This window comes from Lactuca sativa, chromosome 9, assembly GCF_002870075.4.
Source record: "Lactuca sativa cultivar Salinas chromosome 9, Lsat_Salinas_v11, whole genome shotgun sequence".
NCBI classification, from domain to species: Eukaryota; Viridiplantae; Streptophyta; class Magnoliopsida; order Asterales; family Asteraceae; genus Lactuca; species Lactuca sativa.
Window position 1 is genome coordinate 164,188,199 of NC_056631.2, and position 16,862 is coordinate 164,205,060.

General features: G+C 41.1%; 1 protein-coding gene across 1 annotated transcript; it reads right to left on the reverse strand.

Annotated features, from left to right (window-relative positions):
* Window positions 1-8,978: 8,978 nt before the first annotated feature.
* Window positions 8,979-11,504, reverse strand: LOC111892830 (protein HOMOLOG OF MAMMALIAN LYST-INTERACTING PROTEIN 5). The gene is made up of 6 exons (XM_023888873.3): window positions 11,305-11,504; window positions 11,093-11,193; window positions 10,749-10,858; window positions 10,473-10,548; window positions 10,198-10,329; window positions 8,979-10,038 (listed from the first exon to the last, which is right to left on the reverse strand). Exons 1-6 carry the CDS (start codon window positions 11,396-11,398, stop codon window positions 9,238-9,240), a joined length of 1,314 nt encoding a protein of 437 aa, XP_023744641.1. The 5' UTR covers window positions 11,399-11,504; the 3' UTR covers window positions 8,979-9,237.
* Window positions 11,505-16,862: the final 5,358 nt, after the last annotated feature.

Genomic DNA, 16,862 nt, shown 5'->3' on the forward strand with positions numbered 1-16,862 from the left:
CTCAAAAACCATTCTCAGATCACTCTAATCATAACTCTGCTTTGCCGCTTTCACTCCCGTGAACTTGCACTCCTTCTCGGAGTTACACTCCTCTCTCTTTCCTTTACCAAGGAAATTCACTTGGCCGCCTTGTCACTCCGACAAGTGCCACGGTGCTCACCCATCGCTACACCACTCCTTCATAGCGTAACCGCTAACCATCCATCACGCATGCTCTGACTCTGACCGTAGGGACTCTCAAGCCCATGCACAAACTCCACTAATCAAGATCACTACCCAGGGCCAGACCTTCTAAGGCTATCACACCGCACCATACACAATCCATATCCTCGAACCGATCCAACAATACCTGCAGAGTCTTCATCATGGTTGGACCGCCTCACCAGGCCTTCAGCCAATCTAGACCACTCTCAGAACCTGCAGCCAATCTGGACCGCTCCCAGTGCCTTCAGTCTGGCTGGACCGTCCTCCAAGCCTTCGGCCTGACTGGTACGCCTACCGGCCTTCAGTCTATCCGGACCGCTTAACTAGCATTCATCATTCCGAGCTATCTCTCCGGGAAATCCTCCCATGCATACCGTTCTAGCCCTCTAGGGGTTCCGCACTCTAACTCCATCAAACACAATCGATCCCGACCTGATCCCAAGCCCTCTACAGTCAAATGCCCTAGGTATGTATCCCGCCCCGCATGCCCGACACTTACTCATACCAGCCTACACTCTGGGCTGACAGATCACTGCTGAATCCCAAACAGCTAAGCACCCTCAAATGCTCATCGATCTTCCGGAGAATTTTCCAATTCTCCCCCACTTGTAGCACTGAATATCAAACACCGGTCGCCATACCGACCACCCAAAACAACCCTGCACAAAACCAACACTTACACGCGGACCGCTTCCCACGAGCACTAACAACCTTAGCAAAATCCCATATCAACACTGATTATCCCACTCGAAAGAAACTCAATCTACAGCTAGCCACTCCTCAAAAGCAGATGCTACTCGGCCTTCAAACCAATGTCAGGTTTCCATTAATAACCCTCATGAACGATAACCAACGAAATTCCCAATACAATAACCCATAACCAAACCACAACCCTCAAAACTACGAATACCGCATCGAAAACCACACAAAGATACCAGCACATAAACAATACTCCACAATAAACACAAGATAACAAGACATCAAGAAAGAAACATACCCGCAGCTGCATCTGGCACTGCCCTGACCTCCTCTGCTACAAGTTGAAAAGCACGACCCTGAGCCCTTGGGGGCTCCGCTCCACCCTGACCTCCACCTGCGATCCTCAAAGTCGTCGGTGCTGGAGCCTGCACCGGTCCTGCAGCAAGCTGTGGACAGTTGACCCTCAAATGTCCAACCTGATGACAATGATAACAAATCCTCAAATCCCGAACCGGCGCTGACTGCCTACAATCCCTCGCATAGTGCCCCTCCTTTCCGCACTTGCGGCATGCACCACCGGACCTACAAACTCCGGTGTGACTCCTTCCACACTTCCCATAAGTGTGGCTACTCAGATCCCCCACTCTAGAATCAACGGTCTTGGACCGTTTTGGCACCGGTTGCGACTGCACCGGAGCCTGCCTCAGCTCACACAACTGCAACTCAATCTCTAACTCACGCCGCCGTGCGGCCTCCTACAACTCCAACAAGGTCTCGCACCTCTGCGTAGACACAAACTGTCTGATGTCCCTATTGAGCATACTCAAATATCGAGACATCTGAGCCTGCTCCGAACCGAACTCAGGGCAAAACATCGCCCTCTCAGTGAACATCCTGGTGATCTCAGTCACTGACTCCGAATCTTGCTTCAGCTCAAGGAACTCCTGAGCCAATCTCTCCCTCTCAACTTGCGGAACATAACGAGTGTTGAACATCTCTCTGAACTGATCCCATGAAACCGCAGCCCTCTGCGCATCCGAATATGACCCCGTGGTCAATCTCCACCAATCCTTCGCCCCGAGCCTCAACAGGTTCAGAGCACACCTCACCCTCTGCTCAGCAGGGCATGAACACGTGAAGAAACACCCCTCCACGTCCGATAACCATCTCATAGCAGCAATCGGGTCCTGAACTCCATCGAAGGTGGGAGGCTTCGTATTATCGAAGTCCCGATACTGAAAGCCCCGACCAGCTCCTCCCCCTGCCGTTGTAGCCGCCGCGGCAGCCATCTCTATGAGAGCTGCATAGCGCTCATCAAAATACTCAACCATGGCGGTCTTGATCGACCCAAACAGTTCCGGCAACTCAGCCCGGAACAATGCAGCAACCTGATCATGCAGGATCTCACGAATCCTCGCATCCAACTCGCACGAGCTCATCTGACCAATAACCTTGGGCGGCACAGACCCGCCCTGAACTCCCTCTCCTGCTCCCGATCCTGACCCGGATCCACTCCCAGCATGCCTCGGAATCTCCATACTAAAAACATCACAAAATCTTAGACACTTCCCACAACCGGGAACCAACTCTCAACCCAACCCTAGAGGTCATGGGTTCCCTGATACGCGTATGGGTCCTGTGCTTTCAGTAGTACGGGCCCATACTACCTTCCACACCTACCCATATTTGTATGAAGTACTACCACAACGCCCTAGAGAAAACATACAAACAAGTGCTCAACCCTCATCACTAGTGGAACTCTGGAAATCTCCCACAAGGAAACCCTAGGCTACAGGCATCACAAATCAGGCAACATTATCATGAAATCCTGAAGATCCCTAGCCTAGCACTAGCATGCTGTTCTAACAAAGCTCATAAAACAAATATCATGTACGGTATTTTGGGGTTACTTACTGGCTTCGGCTGATCGTACCTCCGCGTCTTCCTTTACTCATTTCGAAAACCATTTTAAATTCACTTTTGAAAACTTTCCTCGATTTGAGACTGGAGTCACACGAGTGTTCCTCCAATTCACTCAAACCAAGGCTCTGATACCAACTTGTAACAACCAAAAAATTCCAACCAATTTTAAATTTTCAAAAACAACCCGATTCCATTAAAGTTATTACAAAAAGGTTTTCAATACAATTTATTTAAAATATTCCCAGACTCACATCACTTATAAACATGAGGAGCGGTACGATCACGCCTTCGCCTTGCCACGGTCTCCTGAAGAACCTGAAAAACATAAAACCACAACTGTAAGCCCGAAAGCTTAGTGACATATCCCCAAAATACCAACCACATATACCATACACGCATAACATGCCATATCATATCCGATCACAGAACAGCCATGCACTTCGGGTCTACTGTGTGACTGGTCCGCCGCACCGGCCAACAGTCCACCTGGTCCACCCTCCGAGTCTATCCATATACATCGAGTCTACAGTGTGATTGGTCCGCCCGCACCGGGCCTTCAATCTACCTGGTCCACTCTTTGAGTCTATAGTATGACTGGTCCGCCCATACCGGGCCTTCAGTCGGCCTGGTCCACTCTCCGAGCCTCGGCACGTCTGGTCCGCCCTCTTGGGGCCTACAGCCTATCTGGACCGCTCGCTGGGCCTTCGGGACAACCGGTCCGCCCTGGGTATCTTGGCCTACAGCACAAAGCAGGACCCGCCTCAACCCAACTCCAGTACAAACAACCATGTGCACACAAACATAAAAACATATAACAATTCACCGTCAACAAACCGATCAACAGATCACATAGCATATCATCATCCTAACCAGGACACCGACCTAACCGGTCACTAGCATAGCCTCACCCTACATAACAGGATACCGACCTCTACCAGGTCTCTAACACGTACCATCCTAACTACCAGGATGCAATCATATCACGGCAATAACATAACAACAAGTACTCAGATCTCAATCCGATAAAGGGCCGGCCTTTGTGCCTTAGACCCTGTTGATATAGTGAGGATAACTCACCTCGCAACTGCCGACTAAACAGATAAACCCAAGCTGCTCTGACCACTAATAAGATCTCCACCACTCGCCAATCACCAAAACACTGAACTCAAAACAATATCCAACAATTACCAAAATGCCCCTAGAAAATAACTGGTCAACCCTTGGTCAAGGCAAGTCAAAGTCAACCCCTGACTGACTCTACTCACCGAGTCAACCCGATGACTCGCCGAGTCCCCAAGCTCAGAACTTCCCTCAATCCGCGACCTAACTCGCCGAGTCACCCCGAGACTCGCCGAGTCCAACAACTCTGAGTCCACTCGCACCCAACTCATCGAGTCATCCCTTGACTCACCGATTCTCGACTCATCCAGAAAATATTGGGACTCTTCGACAAGACTCGCCGAGTCCAAGAACAGACTCGCCGAGTCTAAGGCTATCTTCAACCTACTCGTCGAGTTGTTCATACAACTCGCCGAGTTCCAGGCCATCTTCATCCAACTCGCCGAGTTGTTCTTCCAACTCGTCGAGTTCCAGTTCATCTTCAAGCAACTCGTCGAGTCTACCCTTGTGACTCGCCGAGTACCGTCGGTCTGAATCCATACAGAAGCATTCCAAGCCATGCAATTGATCCAAAACATAGATCTAGCCTCCTACCACCCATCTATCACGTAAAGTGGCAAACTTTACGTGAATCCAAAGAGATTTAGGCCTTTTACACTTTAGGGCTAGGGTTTGGGACATGATGGCTCCTTCAATCACTCATCAACAGGGACTTTCATGCATTCCAACCCTTCTCCATTCCAGATCTAAGGTAGCAACCTCAGATCTAACCTCTAAACTCCAATACATCAAAAGATAAGCTCCCCATAAACCCCAAAATGATGAATCCATATGAGTAACAGCCCAAGAACGAGATATTACCTCAAAAGAACGCCCCAACTGCAATGAAACTCGAATCCAAGTAAAGCCCCTTGCTCCAAGCCTCTTACCCTTCAAGATTTCCTCAACAATTGCTTCTCCAAGCTTCCAAATGCACTTGATCCACTCACACACGAAGGTTAGGGTTTCTGGACTTGAGGATGAGTAAGGAGGCTGGGGGAATGGATGTTATGTTCTTTATATAGGGCTCAACCCCGAGAATTAGGGTTTTCTCCACTCAGCGCCTACTCGCCGAGTCCAGCCTTGGACTCGCCGAGTCGGCCACTTAACACGCGACCAAATCGCGACCCTACTCGCCGAGTCCACCCATGGACTCGCCGAGTTCCCTTTTTCAATTTACTCTTTTAGCCCTTCAACTTTACTCTTGCTATTCCGGGATGTTATAGCAGCTCTGTGATTCCTTTTTCCCGGCAGCATTCATATGCACCCTCAATTACCCGCAAAAAGGTCTTCAGTTTCAAACCATAAACCCTTTACATTTCGTGTGTAACCGACTCTTTAAGAGTCTATGTATAGGGCTTTGCCCGTAATGAATAAAGCAAAGTTATTTGTGCGTCAGACTTGAGTACTCCCAAATTTTTATCTCTGTTGAAATTTTAAATTTCTAAATAGCAGAGTTCAAAGCATCATCGACTATTCAAATCCATCTATTATTGAATCCGTATCATCCAATGCATCATTCAGGTTCGCCATATTATCTATCACCATTTGAATTGTTTTTTGCATTTCTTTTCCTTTAATGTAAATGTTTTTTGTATAATTGAATCTTTAAGAGTCTATAAATAGGGTTTTTCCCGTAATGAATAACGCAAAGTTATTTGTGTGTAAGACTTGAGTACTCTCAAAGTTTTATCTCTGTTGAAATTTTAAATTTCTGAATAGCCGAGTTCGAAGCATCATCGACTATTCATATCCATATATTATCGAATCCGTATCAGCTGTAACATCCCGGGTTTCAAGTACTTTGAAACTCATCCCTTGGTTTTAATTATGTCATTTTTGGTCCTTGGATTATAAAAATGTAGCCCTAAGAAGCCCTAGTGGCAAAATGGTAATTTTGGGAGCAGGAGTTGTACGATGGGCGTACATGTGGGTACGCTAGCCGTACTAGGGGACGCCCTAGTATGCTAGGCATACACATATGTACGTTGGGGTACTACTGTCTGGGTGAAACCCTAATTTTTAGGGTTTGAGGATTATTTAAACATCGTTATGGACCATTTAGCCTCACCCTTTCAGCCTCCAAGCCTTTATGTCATCCTTGAAGAACCCTAATCCCATAAGTGAGTGTTTTAAGCTTAAAGTGTGTTATTTGTATGCTTAAAGGAGAAGAAAGTGCATCAAAGAGTCTAGAGAGGAAAAAAAAAGCTTGTAGATCTTGGATCATCATCTTCTTGCGAAACTCCAGAAGGTAAAAAGTTGTTACATTTATGCTTGGTTTGCTTAGATCTCATCTTTGTAGCTTTATGATGTTCTTTTGTCCCTAAATGTCCCATTGTTGTGCATGCTTGGTGTTGGGAGTTTTGGGTTGTCCTTTCAGACCCTAGGAAGGGTTCCAAGCCATAAAAATGAGATCCCTTTAGCTAGCTTGGCTCCATGTTTCTTATGGAAGGTCTTAATGGATTAAGACTATATATTAAGGACTTTTTGGGCGTCTACAATCATAAAGTTGGAGAATTTATGACTCTAAGGTGCATTTGGACCATGGATCTTAAGTTTTGGCTTAAATGCTTAAGCCATTAAGAACTTATTGAAGTTTTGGACTCTACGAGGGTACGCCCCGCGTAGAAGGGGGTACGCCCCGCGTACCTGGTCAACGTCTCCGTTTTTCAGTCAATGCGAAGCTTCTATATGTTGCATGTACCTTCGGTGTACGCCCCACGTACTCGCCTGGTTCAGTTGGTTGCGAGTTGACTCGGCTGGGTTGACTCGGTTGGGTTGACTCGACTGAGTTGACTCAATGGGTTTAAGGATTTTGACCAGTTGACCTTAAGTTGACCATGTTTGACTTTTGGGGTATTTTGGGCCTTGATGGAATTGGTCAATTAGTGGTTGTCGGCTTTTGAGTTGTGGGTTGAGATTCGAAGTTGGACCTTATTAGAGTTGTGAGATGAGTTTTCCTCACTGTACTAATGGGTCTAAGGCACCAAGGTCGGCCCGTTGAATTTGATACCCTGTTATGCATGTTTTATGATGTAGTGACCTGTTAGGTCGGTATCCTAGTATATAGGATAATGCTATGATTAGTGATCTATAGATCTGTTTGTTTAGCTGTAGACTATTATATGATTATCTATATTATGTGTACATGTTTGGTCGGCGACTGAGACTTCATTGCTTTGTGCGTAGCCAACAGGCCAAGGCATTCCAACCCGATGGTTGAATGGGCCCGAGGGTATTCCACCCCGAGGATGATTGGACCCATATTACGTTGGCATTCCAACCCGATAGTTGATTGGGCCCATAGTATGTCGTTATTGTATATGTGTTTGTTGTGTTGGTACTTTGGGGGAAACTCACTAAACTTTGGGCTTACAGTTTTGGGTTATGTTTCAGGTACCTCTGAGATCGTGGGAAGGCAAAGACTTGATCGTGAACCTCCTCCTGTTATGTTGTGATTTTGGGAAAAACTCTGATGTTAATCATGTTTTGAAAACTACAATGTAAACAATGATGATTTTGGGATTGGTTTGAAAATTTTAAATTTTATGAATGTTACATCATCCAACGCAGTATTCAGGTTCAACATCTCATTTATCATCATATGAATTATTTTTTGCATTTCTTTTCCTTTTGGTGTAAATTATAGTTTGTCCTATTCAATCATACGATTGCAATAATGTAAATGTTTCCTGTGTAACCGACTCTTTAAGGGTCTATAAACAGAGCTTTGCCCGTAATAAATAAAGCAAAGTTATTTGTGTGTAAGGCTTGAGTACTCTCAAATTTTTATCTTTGTTCAAATTTTAAATTTCTAAATAGCAGAGTTCGAAACCTCATCAACTATTCAAATCCATCAATTATTGAATCCATATCATCCAACGCGGCATTCGGGTAGACCTGGCAATCCGTGTTCTACGTGTCGTGTATTTATGTCAGACACGAATTTACACGACACGAATTTGTTAAACACGGACATGACACGAATTATAAAACGTGTTTGGGGTATCAAACACAAACGCTACACGTAAAAAATTAATGTGACACGTCACACGACACGAATAGACACGTTTTTTAGCCGTGTTACACGAAAAAACACGAATAAAAAGGTTTTAATGACTTTTTTTAAGCTAGGGATATAAACGAATGATTGACTTTTTCCAAATTGGTCCCTAATATATTATAAATATAAAATTTAACCCTAAAGTATATATGTGTATATATGTGTTTATACGTGTTTGTACGTGTCACGTGTCAACACGAATTTGTATCGTGTCTTATACGTGTCTAAACAGGTAAATTCGTGTTTGACACATGTAAGACACAAAACACGAATTAAAAATACATGTCAGACACGAATAAACACGAATTTCTAAAACACATACACAGAAAACTCGTATCGTGTTCGTGTCGTGTATCAAATTGTCAGGTCCACATTTTTCAGCAATATATGTTATTACAACCGATTATTCGATTATGCTTACTCATTATCACATAATCGCTTTCAAAATACACATCTAGATTCTAGACACCCTCAAAGAATACCAATCTTTAATACTACGTTTCTACTTTCTCTATTTTTAAGTTTTTTCATCCAAATTTTCCATCATTTGCAGATGATAGAGCACCAATTACCCACAAAGAAATTAGTAAATTTGTTGAGAAAATATTACAACCACAGATAACAGAGCACCAGAAATGGACTCATCCTTCAAGGGACTACATGAACAAGCCTTTGACTTGTCAAACTTGCAAAACTACAATTACCAAAGTGGATACAACACTCGTATGTGATGCATGTGAAAAAGAGTATCACTTAAAATGTCTACACTATATCCCAAAATCATTTTCAAGAGACAAGTGGCAAGATTGGCATTGTGTAAAATGTTTATCAATCCCCAATGGGTGAATCAGATTTTGCAATAAGCCAGACGTTTGATATTTGAGTTTGTTGTGGTCTTATCAACTACTCTACTAAAGAGTTAAGAATTCGATTCAAAGTATGACATAGTAGTAATCTTGTTATAACATACAAAAACATTCTCTTAGCAACACAATTTGCATACATCATAAACCCACATGGAGTAGGAAACAATGTTTTTTTAACAAAAAAAAAATATATCAAATCTAAACTTTCTACAGCATAAACTTGTCAGGTAGAACCTCTTCACAAAAGCAAAACAAACCGAATAAAACCAAAAGGATGAAATCCAAATTCCAAACAGATTCTGATTCTCATGAATCATGAATCCATCAAACAGTAGCATTTGGATTAGTAAGCAATTCAAGAGACTTTTTAAGGTAATCTACAGCAACAAAAACATCATCAAACGCCAATGCTCCAACAGCAAACCTTGCCGCCTTATGTGCCTCTGCAATTTTATCAGCCGGAGGCTGATAACTGCTGCTGTCATACTCATACGCCGCCGCCTGTCCACCAGAGCTCCCTGCACCTCCATGTACCGGAACCCCCCCATTTCCACCACTCACTTTGTACTGACCACCTGTAGCTGTAGCTGCTGCTGATGCATCAGACCCCCCCTGGTAGTATGATGAGGGGTAATGACCTGGGGCTACTGCTGGAAGGGCAGTTTCGGAAAAACTAGGGTAAGATTGGAAATTTGGGAATGTGTACGAAGGGTCATGTTGGTAATTTTGATGTTGGGGTTCTTGTGGGAAAGATGAGGGCTGGTGGTGATAATTCTGATGAGAATAAGTTGGATTTGAATTATCTCCTCCTGTGTTCTGGGAATGGAAATTGTTGGATGGATAGTCGTCGGAGGAGTACGTGGGCGGCGGCGGCGGGGCGGTGGAAGATGGTGCAGGGAAATTTGAGGGTGGTTGGATGGTTGAAGATGGCGGAGGAAAGTTTGAGGGCGGTGGTGGTGGTGGTTGAGTGTTTGAAGGTGGTGGCGGCATGGTTGCATGTGGCGGTGGTGGAGGCTCATGTGGCGGTGATGCAAAAGTATTTGTGAACTTTTGGGAATCACTTCTGTCGTATAATTGGGATGAAGGATGAGATTCTGTTGCATGTCTGGTGGTTGGTTCCATGTCCTGCCAATAATTGATTTTTTTTTTATTTCAGTAAAACATATAATGAGGATATTTTGATCATTCAGTTAAGAAAAAGTAAGAATGGAATTGAATTCCGTCGATGGAATGGAATCCCAAATTCCAATTCCAATTCCTTTGAATTTTGCAAGAATGACTTACATATCCACTGCCTGATGTATCTGAGAGATCTTTTTCACCACCAGGGGGACCGGGTATAGGCTTCCTTCCTTCTTTAATAGCTTTCCTTATATCTGCTGCTTTCCATGCTGCATACTTCTGTTTCTGCTCAAGCTATTTAATAAACCAATTATGAGTTTATGATTCATCAACATTTATATCCTTTTTTTTTGTTGTCATTTCTCAATCATCAAGAATAAGAAAGCAAGTAAAAATGGCAATGGTGATAAACCGATGATAATAGAAACTTGACTCACATCAGGCTGGACTTCACTAAACTGGTTAAGGATTTCAAAGAAAATGCTTGCAGCATAAAATGTCTTTGCTGTATTTCTGTAACAGGTTTACGAACATGTATTAGTATTCTAATCAAAATCAACACTAATTGCAGCATTTGTTTGCATCTATGTGTTATCTTGAAGCCTTATTGAGCACAAAATCTCATATGTAGCGTGTATAATCTTTAGTTTCTAACAGCAAACTAGTGTTAACATTGATGTATCATAATTCATAAGAAGAAGAAAAATTCATACAGATCAGCTCTCCCAGCTCTATCTTGTTTATCGGCCTTTGCGAAGACATTTGAAGCAAATCCTTCAAGATGAAGATGATCATCAGGCCCTAACTGCAATGACTTCTTATCCTGTAAATGAAGAAGCAAACTAGATGAAGGACACAGAAGATTTTGATACTCAGAGAATATTACTTCAATGTCTCAAGAACACATTCATCTGAAACTTAATACAGCGTACAAAGTACATAATGACTATTCAAAATTAAGTCATCAACAACGTACTATCGACTTGAGAGATCCCTAGAATCAAGTCTTAAACCGTTAACTTCGAAAGAAATACGCGTCTTAAAGAAGAATTCGGACCTTTTCAAGTTGTTTCATGAGGGAAACGAGTAGGGAACTAGTGGTTTTGGTACGTTCACTCGAAGGGATCTTCAAACCCCGTTCCATCGCATATAATCGACCTGAAAATCAAAATTTCCCAATAAACCACAATTTAATTACTGAAATCGAGAAGGTTGAGAGAATATTAGGGTTTAGAGTAAAATTGTGAGATGATGAAGAAGAATCCATACAGTAGTAGGCGACGAGAGGCTCGTGCTTTTGCAATTCATCGGCTCTTTGAAGGTAAGGTAACAGTAGCTTCGCTGGTTCGTTCTCGTTCGCCATTTTTACGTTCAACGATCTCAATGGGAAGCGGACGACAAGGGTTTTGATCGATACTGGCGTTGCTTACTCTAAGCAATAACAAGATTGATGACCTCGACGCGTATCGCAAATTCGAAGTAATTTACGGCTGTGGTCCCCTGACTTAGAGAAAACCTACATATGGTAATTTACGGCTCTGGTCCCCAGACTTAGAGAAAATCAATATAGAGACTTGTCTGGAAGGATCTGAATTTTTAAGATCTGAAATTTTAAGATGTCTGAATTTCTAAGAGGATCTGCATTTTTTACATACCGTTTGGTTGGAACCCATGAATTGTTGTCCTGAATTATAAAATGATCATTTTACCTTTCTTTTTATTATTATTATTTTTAAATTCAATATTTGTGTTACAAAATTATCAAAATAATTGAGTTAAAAACTTCTAAAATAATTATAAAAAATAATAATATAAACAATCTATACAAATCTAAAAAATCATCAACTATCCTTCAACTTCTTGAAAACACTAAAAACCTGCCATTTACCATCAAAACATAATAAATGATCTTTCCTTGAAAGTAGGATGCTAGAAATGAACATCAAACCCTTGAAATCCATAATGATCTTTTAGCATATATGTACTTGCAAGTGTTCCATATTCAGCTGTCAGTCTCAGATTCCCAAGCCACAATATAATCAATCATAAGTTTAAATTTATAAATTCACAACAAACAAAAGAGGAAAAAGAAGCAAACTCATTATCTGCAACCAACCTTGCATAAAATAACACAAAAAAGAAAAAAAAAATCCCAGAGCAGATGTTCATAAAATAACAGAAAAAAGAACATTTCTCGCACCTTTTTAAATGGCCAAACACAAGCTCCTAATTGCTTCATATTCAGAGCAGATGTTCATCAATTCTGTTGACGGCTTTGAGTGCAAAGCATCTGATGGATTTTATGATGAAATTAACAACATTATGTTATTAATGATATTTACATAATCAATTCAATCAAAGAGAGCACTAAAAGAATCAGAAACTTTGAATCCAAAATCAAAATCATGATGTTATTCACATAATCAATAACGCAAGATATCAGAATTTATTTCAAAACATCTGATTTATAGAGAAACGAACGTCAAACCTGGAAATTGATTGCAGATGTCAAACCTAGAAATTGATTGCTCCAGGGCGGTGGTTGTGGGGAAGACGGAAGCGAACACAACTATGGTGGAAGAGGCATCGACTATGGGAGGAGGTTATGGGTCTAGCTTCGCCGACGAAGGAAGGAAGAAACAGAGTTCTTAAATCGATTACATAAAATCGATTTTAGGATAAACCTTACATGATGATGTTGTCTTCGAGTTTTGACAGAGCTGGATGCAAAGGGGATGGCGGTGGTGACCGGATCGGAGGATAGGCGGTGGAGGCGGTGACCAGTGGGTTGCAGGTCGTCGGAGATGGCTTGGGGGAAGTCGTATCGTGAAATAAAAAAGAGGAGGAACATGTCTAGGGTAAAATAGGAACGCGCCTTTCATTTTTCTTTTCAGATACAATCTTATATCTGAAAGATTAAGAGACATTTTAAGATTAAGAGGCAAAAAAATAAGATCCAACCAAACGCTCTAAATTTGAACTTTTAAGAGGTTGTCTCTTAATTTTTCAATTAAGAGGCTACCAAACAGCCCCTAAGTCTTAAATGTTTTTTTTGGTAAGTTTTAGGGGCTATTTGATGTAAGGCTGACTGTGTTCGGTTAGCAATTTTGGGCTGACTCGGTCCATTCAGCTCGTTTGGTAAACTCATAAAAGAGCTGACTCGGTTAGTTGTGACTGACCCAACAGCTTACCTGGTCCATTGATTGTTAGTAACTAACTCAAAAAATTGATTGACTGATATGTTATAAAGGAAAAAAAAAGCGACCGACACAACTTTCTTTGTCATTGTGTTGTATGAACGAAATCTTTTGTATGTTTATGAACGATATCAGAGCCAATTTTCAAATAAACAGAACTTTAACTAAGGAAGAAAGGTTCAATCATGCTCATACACAACTTAGAAATGTTATTGAACGTGTTTATGGTATATTGAAAGCGAAATTTTCAATCTTAAAACAAATAGCTCCTTATCCTTTTTTCCAGTGCAAAGAGACATAGTCATTGGTTGTGTTGTGGTCCATAAATTTATAAGGAAATACAAGGTGGAGGAAGTGAGGGTCAAAACATACAATACATATAATCAGGTTCAGAAGTCGTTGACTATGTGACTACTTTGCGTGGCCAAATTGCTAAATAATTACTTTCAGATGGTTAACCTTAAATTTATATGCAAAATATTATGTATTTTTTTTTTCATTTTGTATGACAATTTGTATTTGAATTTTAAATGATGTATGTTTAATTTGGATTTTATGTGATAGTTTGTATTTTATAATTATTTTATCCAACACTTGAGACAACATAAGGATAATATGGTCATTTTCATCATTCAACACACTCAGTCAGAGAAATAACCAAACATCATAAACTCAGTCGGATGTGGACTCAGTCAGAATTTCTAACTCAGTCAGCTCTACCCCAGTCGGCAACTATTAAACAACCCTTTAGTCAAAATTGCAATTCAAATCTTCATCCTTCTTCAACTCTTTTTACGATCAAAATAACAAAAGTTAAACTAAAGTATAAGAACACTATTAATTAAAATAATTTTGGACTCTATTAACTACCAAAATAACTCATTTATTTGATTTGTTTAAATAATTTGATTGAAAAATATTAGAGAATAATAAGGGATTTTCAATAAATTAACTCAACAAGAGTAGTTTAGTAATTTTGTTTGCTCGATTAGTTAGAATATGTTATTACAATTTTATCTGTTTGATTTGTGATTCACACGAGATGTATATAGATGGTAGAAGATGTACTCAGTTCAATTCAATGAAACAATTTCACCTCTCTCATTTTGTTATAATGACACACGATTTATGACACACATTGATTTATGATATGCAAAAGTGTACGACCTAAAAATAATGTCATCTCTCCAGAAATTTGAAGGATTTAGGACGCGCATTTTTGCCTGCCCTAAAATTGGTTTAAAAAAACACGGAGGGCGCTTATTATAAAATATGTGTCATCTAAGCATGTCGTTTTATAATTTTTTTTAATGAAACGGGCATTTTAATAGTCAGGGGGAAATGGAATCCCCAAAAATTAAAACCCACGCCTGTTTAATCCTCTTTCTGTCTCCTTTGTTCCTTCTACTAATGCTTCCACCTTATTCTGTCGACGCTGATCTTTGAATTGGCAAGAAAGAAACCCTAGGGCCTTCGTCTTCACCCACCTCCAACACCTCCAACCCTTCTTCGTTCGTCCAACACAACTCAGGCTTTCTCTACAAGAAAACCTCCAACTACATCCTCTACATGAAAAAACCCCTAATTGGCAGCCACATTGTAACATTCCATTTGAATTAAATAAATAAGATTAAATAAAATAAATAAACGAACCCCGAGATGTGAACTATATTTCATATTATTATTTAATTGAAGCCCTCAATCCATAATAGTTTATTAGTGTTAGCCTTGGGAGTAAAATATTATAAGTTCAGGAATTTACAGTCTAAATGTAACATTCGGACTCCCATGTATATTATTTATTTATTTATTTTTGCGAATTATTGAGCAACTCGACGAGTTGGAGCCTCAACTCGTCGAGTAGAGACTGATTGACCACATGGGTCTAATAACCGACTCGACGAGTTAGGGAGCTAACTCGTCGAGTAGGTGCTGCGAGATGAAACCCTGAATCCCCAGGTTTGGGACCTATTTAGGGGGTGTTTGGATAAGATTTTGAAAGGGAAAAAGTCCTTTTACGAAAAGTTGCAAAAAGTCAGGTTTCTCTGACTTTTCCAAAAAGGTCATTTTCCTTATATAAAAAAGTAGCTTTTACAAGATTACCAAACATCTTTTGCATTTTTATCTTTTCCTAAAAGTTAAAAGATGTTTTAAAAGATAAAACAAACACCCCCTTCAGGAAACTTATGTCCTCATTTCTGCCTCACCAGCTGCCCAACTCCCCTGTGTGAAACCCTAATTGGCCATTGAGCCAAGAGAGAGTATTTGAGCTAATATTGAGTGTTTTGGTGCATCTTTTGAAGAGAAGGGAAGGATTTCAAGCAAGAAACGAGAAGGGGCTATTAGATCCGTTGCTATTTCGTCCAGAGTTGTTGTTAAAGGTAAAAAGTCCACACCTTTCTCATTATGTTGGCTAGATCTCATGTTTATGGAGTTTAAAGTTCTTTCCATCTAATATTGGGACTTTGAGTGTATTGAGTTCATCTAGAGATTTGGACTTCAGATCTGGACCTTGTGAGGTCCCTAGAGTCCAAAGGTCCTTGCTTTGTTCAGCCATAATAGAGCTTTTAAGTGAAAAACCCTTAACAGATCATGTTTTTGGCATTTCAAGCCCTAAGTGCCATGCATGGACGTAAAGCTTGTGGATTTATGTGATAATCGAGCCTTGGGAGGTTAGATCTAGAGTTTGGGGTTACTTTCTGCCTTAGAAACGTCTGAATGAGAAACCTACTTAATGGACTCGACGAGTCAAAGAGCTGACTCGGCTAATCGACTAGGGTTTTCCCCGATGAGTCTTTACATGGGTAACTCGGCGAGTTGACGAGACAACTCGATGAGTTAAATTGGGTTTTCGCTATGTCGTGGAGGAATAAAGGGGACTCGGCGAGTCACATAGATGCACTCGGCGAGTCAGGTCAACATGGACAGTTGACTCGAGTGTTAACTTCTGTTGACTTTAAGGTTTGGTCAAGGCTGGGAGAATAGGAACCATGGAGGGGTAAAATGGTCTTTTACCCATTTCAAGAGTTTGAGAGAGACAATAACCTAGTTTATTTCGAGTCGTGGTTTAAGTGTTAACTAGATATTATTATCTATTGTGTTAGGCAGAGGCTAGTACGAGATTCGTGTACGAGGTTATTACTTGCTAGCTTACGAGGTGAGACTTCTCACTATACTTACCTAGTGTGGTAATCTGAGTTGTGTGACCAGAGAGTCTTATGTGATTATATTGAGTATTGTGATATCCTGCATTATGTCTATGTGATTTATGTTATGTATTATTCTGAGCTTACTAAGTTAGGACCGAAGGGTCCATCTGAGTTAGGACCGGAAGGTCCATCTAAGTTGTGGGACTGGAGGGTCCCACTGAGACACATTGACCAGAGGGTCTTACTGAGTTATAGCCTCGAGTGGCTACTGATTTGTGTGTGGTATTTTGGGGAACTCAGTAAGCTTTGTGCTAACCGTGTTATGTGTTATGTGTTCTGTGTTTCAGGTACCTCTCAGTATCACGGGAAGGCACAGGGTTGATTGTACACACACCTGAGTTGGAGATATGTTTTTAGAGGATCCTGGATTTGTGATAAACTATTTTGGAATATGTGTTTGATAAATTGATACTTGTGGTTT